We start from the raw sequence: 17,769 nt of genomic DNA, 5'->3' as shown, positions 1-17,769 counted from the left end.
AGGGAGAAGGAAGGAAGGAGGGAGGAAAGAAGGGAGGGAGGGAGGAAGGAAAGAAGGACAAAGGAAAGAAGGAAGGGAGGAAGGTAGGGGGGAGGAAAGAAAGAGAAAAGGAGGGAGGGAGGAAAGAAGGATGGGAGGAAGGAAAGAAGGGAGGAAGAAAAGGAAGGAGAGAAGGGGGGGAGGGAGGAAGAAGGAAGGAAGGGAGGAACAAGGAAGGAAAGGAGGAAGAAAGGAAGGAAAGGAATGAGGAAGAAGGAAGGAAGGGAAGGAAGGAAGGGAGGATGAAGGAAGGGAGGAAGAAGGAAGGAAAGGAGGGAGGGAAGAAGGAAGGAAGGCAGGAAGGAAGGAAGGAAGGAAGGAGGGAGGAAAGAAGGAAGAGAGGAAGGAAAGAAAGAGAGAAGGAACTAACTAAACTAATTATATCTAACTAAAGCCTGGTTCATATGAGTCTCAGATGTGACTTAGGTGTTTGCACTTCTTCTGACCTGTGTGTGTGTGTGTGTGTGTGTGTGTGTGTGTGTGTGTGTGTGTGTGTGTGTGTGTGTGTGTGTGTGTGTGTGTGTGTGTGTGTGTGTGTGTGTGTGTGTGTGTGTGTGTGTGTGTGTGTGTGTGTGTGTGTGTGTGTGTGTTCTCACGTGTCCAGAACTACATACATGTGAAGCCTTTTTAAAAAAAGTTTGAACAGAAGCTGGTGGAAGAAAATGTGGCGCGTGAGGTCGGACCTGTCTGACAGAGATTACATAACTCTTCCTCCTCCTCTCCCTCGCCTCATCGCTCAGTCATTCACAAGCATGAATACACACACACACACACACACACACACACACACACACACACACACACACACACACACACACGTGCTCCCTCTTGTTTATTCAGACATGAGAACCGGGCCGCTCTCCATCTCCATCTTTTCTATATTTATTCTTCTTCTGATGATCGCCCCCCCCCCCTCCCCCCCCTCCCCCCCTTTATTCTTCATCCTGCCAGGCAATGCTTCAGTCACAGTGATGATGATGATGGTGATGATGATGATGATGATGATGATGATGAGTATTACCACTACTGGAGCACTTCCACCGGTTTCTGTTTGTTCAGCAGCCGACAACTTATGTAACGGAAAATACACCCAGAGATTGAGAGGAGAGGGAGAATAGGGGGAAGAGGAGGAGGAAGAGGAGGAGGAAGAGGAGGAGGAGATAAATAGGTCTGTTTGTCCCCCCCTTTAAAAATGCACAAAGGGGGGGGGGGGGGTCTCTTTAGTGTGTGCAGCAGTGCAGCAATGTTCCCCACAATCCACTTTTTAAAAATCTAAAGTAGAATCAAATCTATCTAAATCCTTCATCCTCCACTTTATGATGCATCTGTGTTTATGTCACACCTGCCCTACTTCTTCTTCTTCCCTTTTCCTCCTCTCCTCCTCTTCCTCTTCCTCTTCTTCTTGTCGAAGTTTTTTGGGGTTTTGAAGGTGACCGTTGTGCATTTGCAGGCGTCTCTCGTAGATGCGTCCGTCAACCTCGTGTACTGTCCTCGCCCTCGTCCTTATGCTCCTCCTTCTGTCTCAACCTTTTTTTTTTTTTTAACTATTGCGTCCTTCCTTATGTAATCACACTCTGTAAAATATATTAACCTATTTAAACCTATAACATTTGTTTCCCCTGCTGGCTTTTAATTAAACTAAATAAAGGCCTGGTCATAGCAGAAAGTGTCCCATAGTCACATAGTCTTTCTGTTTTTACTATAAAGCTTGTTGTAACTTTGTTTATTATTATTATTATTATTATTATTATTTTTCAGGCCCGAGCACTAAACAGTGTGAAGGCCCTATTGAATCAGTTCCATTTTTAGCAGCCTAAAATTGGCCCGAAAACTCACGATAATTTGCACACATGCCAGACCCGGCGAAAAATGTGATATTTCATGCTTTGCAGAAATGAGCGTCGTAAAATGGCTCTACAGCGCCCCCTAGGCACATGAAAACTATTGAGCCCCTCGCTCCAGATTGACGTAGATGAATACAATTTGGTACACATATGTATCATGTAAAGACGCACAAAAAAGTCTCTTGGACCCATGACCTAATGTCAACAGGAAGTCGGCCATTTTTATTCTAATTTTTCCATTTTCGCAATTTCCACGCATCGTCCTATAAAGATTTAATCCGACTGACTTCAAATTCACTCAGAATCATGTGAAGACATTGGAGATGAAAAGCTATCAAAATATTTTTCTTCCGTCATACCTGGTTACCGTGGCGATGCAACAATTTTCAATGAAGTGATGGCCAAATGGCGCCACTGCACTGCTTAGAAAATTCAGAAAATTGAGCCCCTCCCTCCAGATTGACGTAAATTAACGAAACTTGGTACACACATGTATCATCTAAAGACGCACAAAAAAGTCTCTTGCACCATTACCCTAACTCCAACAGGAAGTCAGCCATATTGATTTAAAGTTTGAATTGTGTTGCTGTTTGTTGCCATTTCAACGCCACGTACTTTGACAAACTCCTCCTACAGAATTAATCTAGGGTTAGAAATTTGGGCGGTTAGAAATAAACTACAACTCAAGCCAATCACTGAGCTTATAACTTGGTCACATGTGCTGCAAACGGCGGGTAGAAGCTAGAAGATTGTGGTGTTGAAAAAACAGATTTTTGTTCTTTTTTAAAAATCCAAACCTACTGAGGAACAACATCTGGATCTTTAGAGCTAAAAGAGAAAAAGATGAAACATCTGGTTTGACTTGACATTTATGATTTAATCTTTTAAGTTAACTATAAAACATTCAGTTGATTTCTCTCATTTCTCTCCTGCAGGATGAAGTCAAATCTGTTCCTCCTCCTCTTTTTAGTCTCCCACTCATAACTCATTCCCTCTATAATTTCTTGCCTTTGCTGCTCTTGCTCTTTTCAAAGCTATGAAAGAAAGTCAGAGAGAGAACGAAAGCGAGAGAGAGAGAGAGAGAGAGAGAGAGAGAGGGAGAGAGAGAGAGAGGGAGAGAGGGAGAGAGGGAGAGAGGGAGAGAGGGAGAGAGGGGTTTAGCCGGAGGTGCAGCAGCAGTGAAAGGGCAGCGTGGACTGAGGGGGAGGCTGAGAGCTGCACAATAACGAGTTTCTTCTTCTTCTTCTGTTGCTTCAACTTGTTAACGAGGACTCAGGCTGACTTTGAGGAGTTGTGTGTGTGTGTGTGTGTGTGTTGTGGATGCAGACACACACACACACACACACACACACACAGTTCACCGCCTGTGCAGATCGATATATATTTAAATATTTTGGTTCTAGCTGGTGAACATTTTGGAGCATTCAGCAGCTAACGAGATAAATATATTTATCTCAGGAGTCAAAAACTACACCAAAAGTAGAGTCAATATTAGAGCCACATTATATAACTCATGATTTATGCTGTTGTAACTTTTGGTGCCACTTTAATATACGTCTCCTTTCATAAAAGCTTTGTAAATGGTTAATAATTAGCTTGTGAACCCTTTGTAATTCATTAGTAAGCTGTTATTATAACTCATTGGCAATTAGTGAGTGATCCCATATTTATCTGTGTTGCTAAATCTCTGATTGGATTCTTAGCTTTGTCTTTATTATGTCTCTTAGCATCCAATTATGAGCTTTTATTTATGAGTCACAAACAATTTAACACTAACAGAGCAGCCTTATTGTAAAGAGTGTAAAACATCACCATTTACTGATGAGGTATTAACATTTATAACTCCTAAAGAGTGTAAAACATATCACTATTTACTGATGAGGTATAATAGGATTTAAGAGTGCGGCCATATTACAATAATTACGGTATTTTGATTGTTTTTTTAGCTGCAACAATTTAATCAATTAGTCAATAAACAGAAGATCAATCAGCAGCTATAATTGGATAACTGTTTTATTATTGATTTGTTGGCATATAGCTCATTATAATACCCATATATATACATTTTACTGTGATTAAGAATAAAGTCATATTGCAGTATTTACGGTATTGGGGTTTTAGTTTTAACAATTTATTGATTACAGCTTCTTTTATGGTGATTTTGCTGCTTTTAATTGTTGCATGTGACATTAAAGTATATATTAGGAGATTTAAACTGTTGATAACTTTTTAAGAAGTTATTACAGACATTTTGCATTATTTTCTTTATTATATCTTTCTATATTATATCGCATTATATCTTGACGTAGTAAAATATGTAATTGTTGCAAAAATACTATATAACACTGATATTACTTAAAGCAAAGTCACTGAATCCTATTAAACCTATAGATTTTGAGTCTAAATGAACACTAATAATGCTTTTTATCTGCTTGTGTAAATAGTGACACAGAAATCAATTATAGCCGCTGTAAAAAATGAAAGTCAGATTTTTTAAAATAAGTCAATAAAACTGAATTATGGTTGAAAATCTTTATGAAAAAAGCCACATTTTGCAATTGAACCAGTGATTAAACCATTCCTCTTCATTTCCTCCTCACTGATCAATTATTCATCACATAAATGAATAAATTTCTTCACACTTTCTATTACTAAAAAGTTTTAATTCACCCTGATCTTTAACTCTACATATAAACACCATGATTGTCTAATAGAGCTGATTTAAAATAAGAAACACACTCCAGCCCTGCAGATTGTTTTTCTAATGCCATCACGACTACTTACACCTCGAGGTGAGACAATATGTTTATTTATAATATATTTGGATGAACTGACCCTTTTAAAAAAACCCAACAAACAAACAACAACAACAAAAGTTAATTAGCAGGAACAGTGTGTGAGCCAGAGTTTGGTGAGATGGAGAGACGGGGTCCAGGTCTGCTGCTGAGCCCAAAGAGACGGCAGCCAAAAAAACAGGTTTTATTTTAAACAGAGAGACAGCGGGACACACACACACACACACACACACACACACACACACACACACACACACACACACACACACACACACACACACACACACACACACACACACACACACACACACACACACACAGCTCTCTCTCTCTCTCTTCCTCTCTTTTTACGTTCTTTCTCCCTCAATTTCATTCCTCCCAGTCTTCGCCGTGAGCTTGAAATGAATCCTTGCTGCACTCCTCTTCCTCCCGGTTTGCTCCTCAGCTGACTCTGCTATATGTGAACCTGTGTGTGTGTGTGTGTGTGTGTGTGTGTGTGTGTGTGTGTGTGTGTGTGTGTGCATGCCCTAGTAAAGACTTTGCTGCTGCTCCGTCATTATAGCTCATATCACAGTGTATATCTTTCCTGCTTCTTCTTCTTCTTCTTCTTCTTCTTCTTTTCTAACCAAACCTGCTGGGTGTCTTTTTTTTTTTTCCCCCCCCTCCTCTGCAGTCCATCATGGAGCAGTTCAACCCCTGCTTGCGGAACTTCATCGCGATGGGAAAAAGCTACGAGAAGGCGCTAACGAGTGAGTACACCAACCTTTTTATATATATGTGTGTGAGTGTGTGTGTGTCTTTATCCTCTTTTCCCGTCTTCGTCCTTACTTATTTATTTATTCTCCATCCTTCCTGTTTGTCCAGTAGCAGTAGCAGTAGTAGTAGATCCAGGCAGAGGGCCAAACCTACTCACACTGACACTTGGCGCTGCTGCTTTTTTTCTTAATTTTATTTTACATCTTCTTTTGATTTTTAAGCATTTGTCGAGTTAAGAGACGAGCCGAGCTGTTAGAGGTGTCGACGTCTGATGAATTGAGCCAGAAACCTCCTTTTTGACCTCATTTCTCCTCCTTTTTTTTAGTCTTTTAGAAGTCTACAGAAGCTGGTTTTGTCTGTTTTTTAAATATTCACTCTCAGATCTCGGGGGTGACGCTGTGGGTTTCACGTCCTCTGTGATGACGTCCATGTCTTTATGTCCTCTCTCCTCCCTCCTTCCTCTCTGCCTCCAACATGTGTAGATGCTTTTTGTGGCTTGCACAGGTGTGTATGCATGGTTGTGTGTGTGTGTGTGTGTGTGTGATGGTGTGAAAGAGACAAAAAACGACTCAAGGTTAAAGACAAATGTGTTGGAAATGTCTTTGGGGGGGAGCTAAGTGGAGCAATAAGCCAATGGGAAGTGGAACAGGAGGCGTCGTCGTCGTCGTGAGAATAACGGTCTCTCCTCTCTCTCCTCTCCTCCCTACGGGGGCCGAGAGAAAGGAGAACGGACGCTGGTATCCAGGACGAGATGACGGGGGTAAAAAAAAAAAAAAAAGAGAAAAAAAAGCAGGTAGAAGAAAAAGAGAGAAAGGAAGAAACTGACCTCCCAAGATGAAACATGAATCAGAAATAGACTCAGCTCGGCGTTGATTTAGATATTTCATGCTTCCGGATGATGAGGCTGGAGGCTGCTCTTACATGTCTTTATAGATAAGAGAAGCCTCCGAGCATGTTCAGCTCATTTATTGATAAGAAAATCTCTCTTTTTTTTTTTTTACCCCCTCGCTTTGCTTTTATATGTCATTCTGCAGGGAGGAAAGGAGGAAAGGGAGGGAGGGAAGGAGGGAGGGGAAGTTATGGGGAAAGGCTAAAGCAGTGTTTTTGGTTTGGTATGCTGCGTGTGCTTTGAGGTAGAAGGAGGTGGAGGAAAGATGGATGCAGGGAAGACGCAGCAGCACACAAGACCAATAATAATAAAGGAGGCTTCACTCCAGTCTGATAGATAAAGCTAAAAATATCCCTGCGACTCCCTGAGTTGGGATTACACTTCATCAATGCCAGGCAGCCACACACAAGCAGAGTTTTAAAGAGTGGAGAGAAGAGTAGAGAGAGTTAGGGTTAGCATAGTAGAGCAGAGAGTTAGGGTTAGCATAGCAGAGCAGAGTAGAGTAGAGCAGAGAGTTAGGGTTAGCATAGTAGAGCAGAGTAGAGTAGAGTAGAGTAGAACAGAGAGTTAGGGTTAGCATAGCAGAGCAGAGTAGAGTAGAGCAGAGCAGAGAGTTAGGGTTAGCGTTAGCAGAGTAGAGTAGAGTAGAGCACAGTAAAGCAGAGTAGAGTAGAGCACAGTAGAGCAGAGGTGAGAGTTAGGGTTAGCACAGCAGAGCAGAGTAGTGTAGAGAAGAGTAGAGTAGAGAGTTAGGGTTAGCAGAGTAGAGTAGAGCAGAGCACAGTAGAGCAGAGTAGAGCACAGTAGAGTAGAGCAGAGCACAGTAGAGCAGAGTAGAGTAGAGTAGAGCAGAGCAGAGCACAGTAGAGTAGAGCACAGTAGAGTAGAGCACAGTAGAGCAGAGTAGAGTAGAGCAGAGCAGAGCACAGTAGAGTAGAGCACAGTAGAGTAGAGCACAGTAGAGTAGAGCACAGTAGAGTAGAGCACAGTAGAGTAGAGCAGAGCACAGTAGAGTAGAGCATAGTAGAGCACAGTAGAGTAGAGCACAGTAGAGTAGAGCACAGTAGAGTAGAGCACAGTAGAGTAGAGCACAGTAGAGTAGAGCACAGTAGAGTAGAGTAGAGCACAGTAGAGTAGAGCACAGTAGAGTAGAGCAGAGCACAGTAGAGTAGAGCAGAGTAGAGCACAGAAGAGCAGAGTAGAGCACAGTAGAGTAGAGAAGAGTGGAGCACAGTAGAGCACAATAGAGTAGAGTAGAGTGAAGTAGAGCAGAGCACAGTAGAGTAGAGCACAGTAGAGCAGAGCACAGTAGAGTAGAGTAGAGCAGAGCACAGTATAGTAGAGCAGAGTAGAGCACAGTAGAGTAGAGTGAAGTAGAGTAGAGCAGAGTAGAGCACAGAAGAGCAGAGTGAAACACAGTAGAGTAGAGTAGAGCACAATAGAGTAGAGTAGAGTGAAGTAGAGTAGAGCACAGTAGAGTAGAGAAGAGTAGAGCACAGTAGAGCACAATAGAGTAGAGTAGAGTGAAGTAGAGTAAAGCACAGTAGAGCACAGTAGAGGAGATTCGAGCACACAACACAGTGAGCGTCTATTGTCGCTGGGAAAGATGCCAGTGCAGCCTGGTTTAAACTAGAACTGGGGCGGCAAGGTTTTTATTTCTGTTGGGAAAATGAGGTGAAGTGTGTGTGTGTGCGTGTGTTTGCATATGAGTGTGTGTGAGTGTGCATGTGTGTGTTTGCATATGAGTGTGTGTGCATGTGTGTGTGTGTGTGTGTGTGGTTCGGGATGTGGTGCTCTGGTGCAGCGCTGTTAGAGGCTGTGCGACTGCAAGTGTGAAAGAAAGTAAGATTTCATTAAAAAGGTCAGAAGACGTCTAGTTGAGGTTTAAACTGGGTTTTACATCAGAGCAACAATTAAGAGGTTTAATTGATTAATTGGCAACTAGTTAATTAATCTCAAGCTATTTCAATAAGGAAGAAGAAGTTCATTTTCTGATTCTAGCTTCTCAAATATCTGGTTTCTTTATTCCCTTTATGGCTGTTGTAGGTCAAACTAGACATTTAAGAGCTTTTGGGGAACAATAATCAACATTTTCTGATATTTAATGGACTAAACAACTAATTGATTAATTAAGAAAATGATCATTAGTTACGAGCTTCAGTTTATTTATAATTATAAGTTGAATCCAAGTCATTATTTTAATGAGGGCTACAAATAAATGATAAATGATTTTTATTGGTTGCTCATCTGCAAATTCAACAAGTCATTTGCTCATTTTGTTGTTATATTGCTGAAAGTAACATTATAAAATTGACTAATGATATAAAACTGAGAAAAATGACAAATCCCGAAATTTGAGAAGCTCCAACCAGGAAATAAATAAATAATTTAAATGATTAACCCTTTACATACTGTACATATTCTGACTCATAATTAGTCTCTAAGCCAATTCACATTCATAAGTCGTTAATAAACATTTGATTAATCCTTAATGTAAAGCTGTCAGAGAGCAAACAGAGTGTATTCAATCTATATATGGGGGAAAAAAAGACGTTCACAATCACTATGTTATGATCCAGTAGAAGATTTTATAGAATATGATGAATACAACATGTTTAAGTGCTGATTTTTGGCCAAATTTGTACATTTACATATATAAAAATGTGCATCAGCTGCACTAAAATTCAAACAAATGATGCATTTTATTTCCATTTTTGTAAACTGTGGATCACATTAGGAAAAGTCAGGCTTAAATAAATGTTTATACGGTGTTTTTATTGCTCTAAAATGCAAAAATTGGTCTAATTTGACCCTTGAACAGCATGTAAGCACTTTGAAATATAGTCATTGCATTGCTGTTGATGTATAGATAAAAAAAATGAACTTTTTGACCCAGTTTTAACTGCAATGTTTAGACGTCTCTGACCTGCAAACCATCAGATCTTTATGCTTCCTATGATGATGATGATGATGATGATGATGATGATGATGATGATGATGATTGAGGTTGTGGAAGACTTGATTTCAGATTTAGAGTGAAGACTTTGGGAGAAGAGTCTCAGCTCATGTTTTCATTCACACACGCTGACACTCGGCTCTGCATCAGCTTTATATCACTGTTCTAATCCACTTTACAGGCAGACCTTTCTCCTCCTCTTCCTCCTCTTCTTCCTTTCTTCTCCTACCTTTTTTTTTCGCTCCCTCTCTGTCACTTTCCAGCTCCTCCTCAGGCTAATCCTGCCTCTCCTGGCCCTCCCTGATTTCTCCGGACAATGATTTTTTTCAAATTAGACTCTCTCATATCACACCTACTCGTAACTTAGCTCAACCTATAGGCTTCAGAAATAGCCACCAGAAGAAGCAGAAGAAGAAGAAAGAGATGGTCTTCTTCTTGTTCTGTCAGTTGTGCGGCTGTGTAGAGATCTCAGGGTTTCGATAAAAGAAGCTCAAGTTATCTGAAGTCATCTTGAAAAATTGTCTCATTGCAAGAAATGAACCCGTACAGTTTATTTTGCAGACGTGATGCAACTCTCCATCTTCATTTCCCAGAGCAATAAGTTGCATAGCGGCGGGTTTCACTCACTCCAGCATCTCTGTGGACTCTGTGAACTTGAACTGAATAGATTTACATTGTTTTGTTGGCTTGTTTTTTAACTATGTGGAGGTTTTAAATACTTTGTCACTTCTCTCGGTGTCTGAAAAACAACAAAAAAAGCACAAAATACACCAATCAACATGACGGCAGATATACTCAGCCCCTTCATCCATATGTATCTCCTGACTTGGACATGTGTCCTCTGTCATCATGGCTGTCAGTCCTCCTCCTCCTCCTCGCTGACCCCCCCCCCTCCGACCTGCTTTAATTCACCGCCACCGCTGCTCGCTGCTGCTCGGGGGCCATCTTGTCACAGTTTTTTAAAAATTTTTTTTTTAGGCTTGAGTCACTGTCACTTCTTTGGCATTGTGCGGCGACGCAGAGCAGAGAATGAACGGCTGCCGTATCTGACTTGCAGAGCGCTTTGACATCATGGCTGTGGACGTTGCTGTGGCATACTTTCAATATATAGAGCTGCTTTTTTGTTGTGGTAGAGTTTTAAAAGATTCAGTTCATCCAAAATATAGTAAAACAGGATTTACTGCTCATCTCCAGTGGTTTCTAGCCATGTAGGAGAGCTTTGGTTTTATTTGGAGTGATGGAAATGTCAGTTTTAAATGCTTTGAGTAGCATAAATTAATGTCCATTCACCTCCAGGATGATGGTGAATCTCATATATTTTGGTTCTGAATCCACATCATTTTATATCAAATCTAATCTACAGTTTCTAGGCTGAGCTTTTAACTTGTTTCACACACTTCAAATTTGGACGTAACATCCGTGACGTCACTCATTGGCCAATAGTATCGGATCTGAGCAGCGCCATCTTGAAAATTTCCGGTGCATGCTGGGAAAAATAAAAACAGGGATTCTACTTATACGGGCATCAGGAGGAGCATGAGGCGCCCTCCTGAACCTGTGAACCAATCAACCTGTCAATCACCACGTAGCCACGCCCTAATGCATACCCTGCTTTATCGTCACATATAAAATCAGGGAGGCCAAAATGTCCCAAATGAACATCATACTGCATTGAAGAAGGCTTTAAACTAGCGATTGAGACCATAAACACATTTTGAAAACGTTTACTGAGGTTAGAAATCAAGTTGGTGAATTCTCCATTGACTTGTATAGAGACGGAAGTCCTTTTGACACCAAAACGGTCGCCCCCTGGTGGCCTTTTGATAGAATGCAGTTTTAAGTTACTTCATTTCAGAGGACCGGAGCTCCCCGCCTGATTATAACCTAAAACTGTCTGCTTGGCTAGATATCATGAGGGCTAAGTTAGAACATTTGGGTAATCCCTGTTTTAAAGATGATTTCTCCAGAGTAGCTTGTTCTGAATGAAGGTTTTCCTTTTGATTATTAAACTTGTAGTACGTGAGATCAGTCTCTCCAGCTTCCTCTCTGTACTCCTGTAGTTGCCTTGCCTCCATAGAGCTTTTTCTTTTTCCTGCCTGGTCTCCATTTCCGCCTGTCGCTCTTTATTTCCCATGCCCAACCTTACCTCTCTCTAGGGGGGGGCGGGGCTGGCTTTTAGGGGAGGGGAGCTTGCAGAGCTTGAAAGGAAGCAAAGAAGACGATAATTTTTTTTTTCCCTCCTCAACTCCGCACCCTTGATCTGATGCCCAATGCTTCCATGTTTCCAGGTGTCACATACGCTGCAAAGGGCTACTTCGACGCTCTGGTGCGGATGGGCGAGATGGCCAGCGAAAGTCAAGGCTCTAAGGATCTTGGTGAGTCCTTCGTAGTGGCTGTTTTAGCGCCCCTCCCTCCCTCCCTCCCCCCCTTCTTTGGTTGGGAGGGGGTTGGGGTTTTGGATTTGTGGGGGCTGCACCATGATGCAGATTGGTGGTGGATTTTGGGGGGATGACTCTGGCTTGTTTTGAGCAAAAGCAGCTGATGACCAAAGTGAAACCTGACACACACACACACACACACACACACACACACACACACACACACACACACACACACACACACACACACACACACACACACACACACATATATATACACACAGTAGGGCTGGGCGATATGGGCAGAATCAAATCATAATAAAGAACTCAGAAAAGTACATTTTTACTGTAATGCAGCCTTTAAAAGCATGAGAAGACAACACATTACCATATTACGATATTCAAAATCTAAGACGATATCTATAAAATATCACGATATCGATATAATATTTATTTATTGCCCAGCCCTAATATACAGTAAGGCTCTTCTCCCCTATAATTCACTGCTTAACCCTCGTGTTGTCCTCGAGTCAAAGAAGGAAGGGAGGAAGGATGGAAGGGAGGAAGAAGGAAGGAAAGGAGGAAGAAGGAAGGGAAGGAGGGAGGGAGGAAGGGAGGAAGAAGAAAGGAAAGGAGGAAGGAAGGAAGGAAGGACAGGAGGGAGGAAGGAAGGAAGGGAGGAAAGGAAAGAAGGAAGGGAGGATGGAGGAAAGAAGGACGGAAGGAAGGAAGGAGGGAGGGAGAAAGGAAAAGAGGAAGGGAGCAAGGAAGGAAAGAAAAGCAGAGGAAAAAAGGAAGGAAGGAAGACAGGGGGATGGAGTTAAGAGAGAAGGAGGGAGGGAGGAAGGACAGACGGAGGAAAGACGGAACAGTCAAAACAGACAACACGAAGGTTAAAGATTCTGTCAATCAGCATAAAAAGAACATTAATGCACCTTTTATGGCTCAGTGGAGATTATTTCACTGCTTTATAAACCTCTCAATTCATAAAGAGGAATAAATTCAACCTTTTCATCACTTTTTAATCTTTTATTTCCTTCACATTCAGAGGAGATAAAGGCTCTCTAGTGTAGTTGTGATTTTTACTATACTGCACTGCTCCATTCATAACAATCCCTCAGCAGCTCTCAGCACAGCGTGTCGTCTGGTTTCAGTTGGATCAGCTCTGGTTCTGCTCATTTATAGACTCTTTTATTGAATCTCTTTTTTTCGTGCCTATCGTGCACAGTGGGTTGAGTTGAAAGGGGCTAGGGTTCATTTCCTAGCAGATGCACCAGTAAAGAAGCATGTGTGTGATGTAGAAAGTAGAAAAAAGGCTTCAGTGTGTTGCTTTGCGGTGCGTTGCAAAGTTGTGTGATAGTTGTAGACTCGATCAGTCACATGACGGAGGAGTGTGACGAGCGTGCGTAAAAAAGAACCCCCCCCCCCCCTCTCTCTCCGCCTCCCAACCTCCCCCGGATCACTGCATCCATCGTCGTCGCTTTACTCTGATGTGACTTAAAGATAACAGGCGTGCAAAAGAAAAGGAAGAAAGGGAAGAGAGGGAAGGAAAGCTGGCAGGAGAGAGGAGGGTAAAACAGGGATATACGAGGCGAGTGCAGAGCATTTTTTTTTAAAGAGCTGCATTCATTATTCATGGGAAGACCTTTTTTCAGGTGCTCCCTCTTCTCGCACTTCTCCAGGAGCTTCTTCATCTTCCCTCATTTCATTTTCCCTCCCTCACTTCCCCTCCCTTCTCTTCCCTCCCTGCGTCACTTTGGAGTAAATACTCAGCTGAGCTTGTGTTGCCTGCTCAATTTTATTTATTTATTTATTTGTTGAATAGTGTGAAGCTCATTACTGTCCCTCCGCTCGGCTTAAACTCCCATAATTCGTACAGTGATCTCGTCCCAAAACACTTTAAAGATCCCGTATATTTAATGCTGAGAAGTTCTTCCTGCTGTAATCCTGCAGCTTTAATGAATGTACAAGCATGTGATTCATTTTAAACATTTAATTATTAAGCAGCAGCACCTATCATAATAACATAATTCATCATCATCATCGTGTCTATATATGGACTTATCATAGGATGCATGGACATGACCTTTGACCTCAGTATTGCTACACTTCACATTAGCAGCTAAGAGGCTATTCATGTCACATTGGCTAAGTGAGTAGTGTCCTCCATTCCTCACTGTGTTCGTCCTGAGTGGAGACTGTAGAAGAATTAAAGGTAAATAACTCTGTCCCCAACCATAATGGAAGTCTGTGTTTTCTAATCCCACCCACCTGCCCACCTTTTGCATTATTATGCTATTATATGATCATTATATCAGTGGTATAAAATTATTTTCAAATGACGATAATATTGTTTATCGCGATTATTTCTGAGACAATATATCGTCCAATAAAAGTAGTTATTGTGTCAGGTCTAATAAAAACTTCACAGATCAAAAATTCATAACAGAAAGAGTCATAATTGAGTTTGTCTGCAGTTCGATGTGCCCTGTCAACAGGTTTACAGATGGCTCTTTTACAATGGAGGTCTATGGGGAAAATGATCTTTGGGTTTTTTAGCTGCAATACCACAAGTGACCACTGGGATGAATGAGCAAAGTGGCGGCTCCCTATCCAGCACTTATTATACATTCATGGCAAAGTTATTTTCTACTTCTTCCTCATGATGACATCAGATTTCATTATTATGCTATTATATTATATTATCATTATATCAGTGGTATAAAATGATCTTCAAATGGCAATAATATCATTTATCGTGATTATTTCTGAGACAATATATCGTCCAATAGAAGTAGTTATGCAGTACAAGTATCATTTCATTGTGACAAATATCTGAGTTGAAATGCTGGAAATTGGAGGGGTGGGAAGTCATATATAGATAAAGATAAAGATGTCTAATAAAAGTAGCTATCTTGACAATTTCAACTACAACTAAAGGCCTTTGCACACTAATATACCTAATTTACCTGAACCAATAATGCTCCTAACAAGGTGTAAGAGTCTGTATCTTCTGGTGCACGATGCCTGTTTTAAGGGTTAAATGCACCTGACTTACAGTGTGCATGGTTTTTTCTGCATGGATGAATATAGAGAAGAATTTAGACTTGGTATGCAAACTCAATTTCAATAGGAAATCCCTTCATCTATACATCCATCCATCCATCCATTTCCATCAGCCTGGTTGTCGTGCTCTTCATGTTTTCTGTGCTGATGTTGTCTTTTGTCTCTGCACGTTGCTTGTTGCCTGGTATTGTTCCTTTTTATTTATTTTTTTAATTCTGGCAGCCTAACCATGACTCAGCAGCCCCCCTCCTCCCCCCCTTTAACTCAGCCAAACCTCCCTCCCGCCTCCAGTCAAATGACAGACTAGGCTGAGCAGAATGGATTGATGCCGTCTCCACATATCAGTAGAGCTCAGAGCAGCTGTGGCATGCACAGACTTAAAGGACGGAGGACGCTTTAGCATATTCCATTACTGTGTCAGCCTGGCAAAATGCAAGAGAAATGTAGTTTCTTTCTTTTTAAATAGTCATTTCAGCTCGGATATGAGGTCAATCTGCATAACTGTAGTGTGTCATGTACATTATAAGCTCAACAAATGCATATTATACAGTACGCAGCATGTCTGAGAACCGACTAGATGGCTAAAAATACGATAATTTCTCAACCGTGTATCTCCTCATGTCGATGCATTGATCTGTGATAAAGTAATCAGCCTCTCTCAGCCTGTTATCGTGTAATAATAAAAGGATTTCTTTGTCTATTTTTGTCTAGAGGAGCCTTCAGCAGCTTTTTTTGTGGCATCGAGTAGAAAAAAATTCTCTCAAGCTTGCAACTTTTTATTAATTAGCAGATTTTTTTTTTAAAAGGGGGATTTTGTGTATTTGGTTGCGTGTATGTGTGGCTGCACATTTTCCCTCAGCCAGCACGTGCCTGTAGCTGTGACCACAGTTAAGACGACAGAGCCACTGATAAGGGGGTGTGTGTGTGTGTGTGTGTGTGTGTGTGTGTGTGTGTGTGTGTGTGTGTGTGTGTGTGTGTGTGTGTGTGTGTGTGTGTGTGTGTGTGTGTGTGTGTGTGTGTGTGTGTGTGTGTGTGTGTGTGTGTGTGTGTGTGTGTGTGTGTGTGTGTGTGTGTGTGTGTGTGTGTGTCGGGGATAATCACTCGCGCAGGGTTTTACCTCACACTTCATAATTGATGAGGAGTGCTGGCAGATTTGAAAAACTGGCCAACTTGTAATTGTTCATATAATTGGGTTTTGTTGAGTGTGTGTGTGTTTGTGTGTGTGTAGCAGCAGAATTAACAAGGCACTCGGACTTTAAACTCGTAGAGTGAATTCTGGCAGAAAGACTCTGCCTGTCGCTGAAACAATGCAATTAATCAGAGCGTTAAGATGAACGGTAACTAATGGCGTTAGCACATGAGGAGAGGACGTGAAGCTGCACGTGATGGTGGTGAAACGAGGAGGAGATGGAAAGTCAGGGTTGAGAAAAGGTTGATTTGAGGGTAGACTATAAATAATCTTATATATTAGCATCATTGATAATATCCAGACTCGTTGCTGTATGGTGTGTTTGTGGCTCGTACAGAGAATTATCAGAGGCTCTGCAGCTTCCTCTCAGCTTTACGGAGCTTTATAGTTGAGTTTCAGCTCATTGTTTAACTGTCCGGCTGCTACTTTACTGTTCTGGTTCACTCTCAGCTGCTCTCATAGCGTTGTTTTCAGCCACTGTTCACTACCTGCTCAGCACCAAACACCATGGGATGGAAGGAAGGAAGGAAGGAAGGAGGGAAGGAAGGGAAGGAAGGAAGGAAGGAAGGGAAGGAAGGAAGGAAGAAAAGGAGGGAGGAAGGAAGGAAAGGAAAGAAGGAAGGGAGGAAGGACAGAGGAAAGAAGGAAGGGTGGAAGGTAGGGGGAGGAAAGAAAGAGAGAGGGAGGAAGGAAGGACAGAAGCAAGGAAGAAAGGGGGTTGGAGGAAGGAAAGAAGGAAGGGAGGAAAGAGAGAGGAAGGAAAGAAAGAGAGAAGAAGGGAGGAAAGAAGGAACAGTCAAAACAGACGGGGTCAGTTTGACCCGAGAGGACGACACAAAGGTTAAGACCTTTTATATCAGACATTAAGGTGGAATCATGAGTTTAATTTGAAGTTTTTAGATGCTTTTTTCTCTCTAAACTTTGGACTCTACTCTTCTGTGTGATGGAGTCAGGAGATTGAAACTATGTGCAGTTTTTTTCCTGCAGCATAATTGAACATAGTGAACATAACTGTGGAGTTATGTCAGGTTTCAGTTTCTGTGTGAAATGTACAAAAAACGGTAAAACAACCTGCTGTCGCCCGAGGATCTCTGGTATTATTTCACTTTTATTGACTGACTCAGGTTTCCACTCAAGCCTTTTTCTCTCCTCCACATTCTTTTCATATTATTCAAAACGAGACAAACATGGCAAACAAACCCAATTTAATCTTATTATTTGTTGTGATTATTAGATGTAAAGTGATTCACCTGGGTTAAGACAGTAATAACCATAGACTGTATGCAAAATGGACGTAACATCTGTGACGTCACCCATTGGTTTGTGGACTGCTGCTCGGAGGCCAATAGTATCGGATCTGAGCAGCGCCATCTTGAAAATTTCAGGTGCATGCTGGGAAAAATAAAAACACGGATTCTACTTATATGGGCATCAGGAGGAGCATGAGGCGCCCTCCTGAACCTGTGAACCAATCAACCTGTCAATCACGACGTAGCCACGCCCTAATGCATACCCTGCTTTATCGTCACATATAAAATCAGGGAGGCCAAAATGTCCCAAATGAACATCATACTGCATTGAAGAAGGCTTTAAACTAGCGATTGAGACCATAAACACATTTTGAAAACGTTTACTGAGGTAAGAAATCAAGTGAGAAGTTGGTGAATTCTCCATTGACTTGTATAGAGACGGAAGTCCTTTTGACACCAAAACGGTCGCCCCCTGGTGGCCTTTTGATAGAATGCAGTTTTAAATTACTTCCTCGTTGGCCTCATTTCAGAGGACCGGAACTCCCCGCCTGGAAATAACTAGGATTTTATTTTTCACTTCTCATGTTCCACACCTGCCTGTTTAAGG

The 17,769-nt window shown here is 41.7% G+C and overlaps 1 protein-coding gene across 1 annotated transcript in view; it reads left to right on the top strand.

Annotated features, from left to right (window-relative positions):
• Positions 1-5,351: 5,351 nt before the first annotated feature.
• LOC133976959 (brain-specific angiogenesis inhibitor 1-associated protein 2-like) overlaps positions 5,352-17,769 on the top strand; it is a gene marked incomplete at its 5' end in the record, with an annotated part of 59,831 nt that continues 47,413 nt past the window's right edge. The window contains 2 exon segments of the mRNA XM_062415098.1: positions 5,352-5,427; positions 11,568-11,654. Coding sequence (XP_062271082.1) covers positions 5,352-5,427; positions 11,568-11,654 — 163 coding nt within the window.

The sequence above is a fragment of the Scomber scombrus genome, unplaced genomic scaffold (assembly GCF_963691925.1).
Source record: "Scomber scombrus unplaced genomic scaffold, fScoSco1.1 SCAFFOLD_116, whole genome shotgun sequence".
NCBI classification, from domain to species: Eukaryota; Metazoa; Chordata; class Actinopteri; order Scombriformes; family Scombridae; genus Scomber; species Scomber scombrus.
The sequence above is the reverse complement of the archived record's forward strand: the minus strand, read 5'-3'. Positions and strand labels throughout refer to the sequence as shown.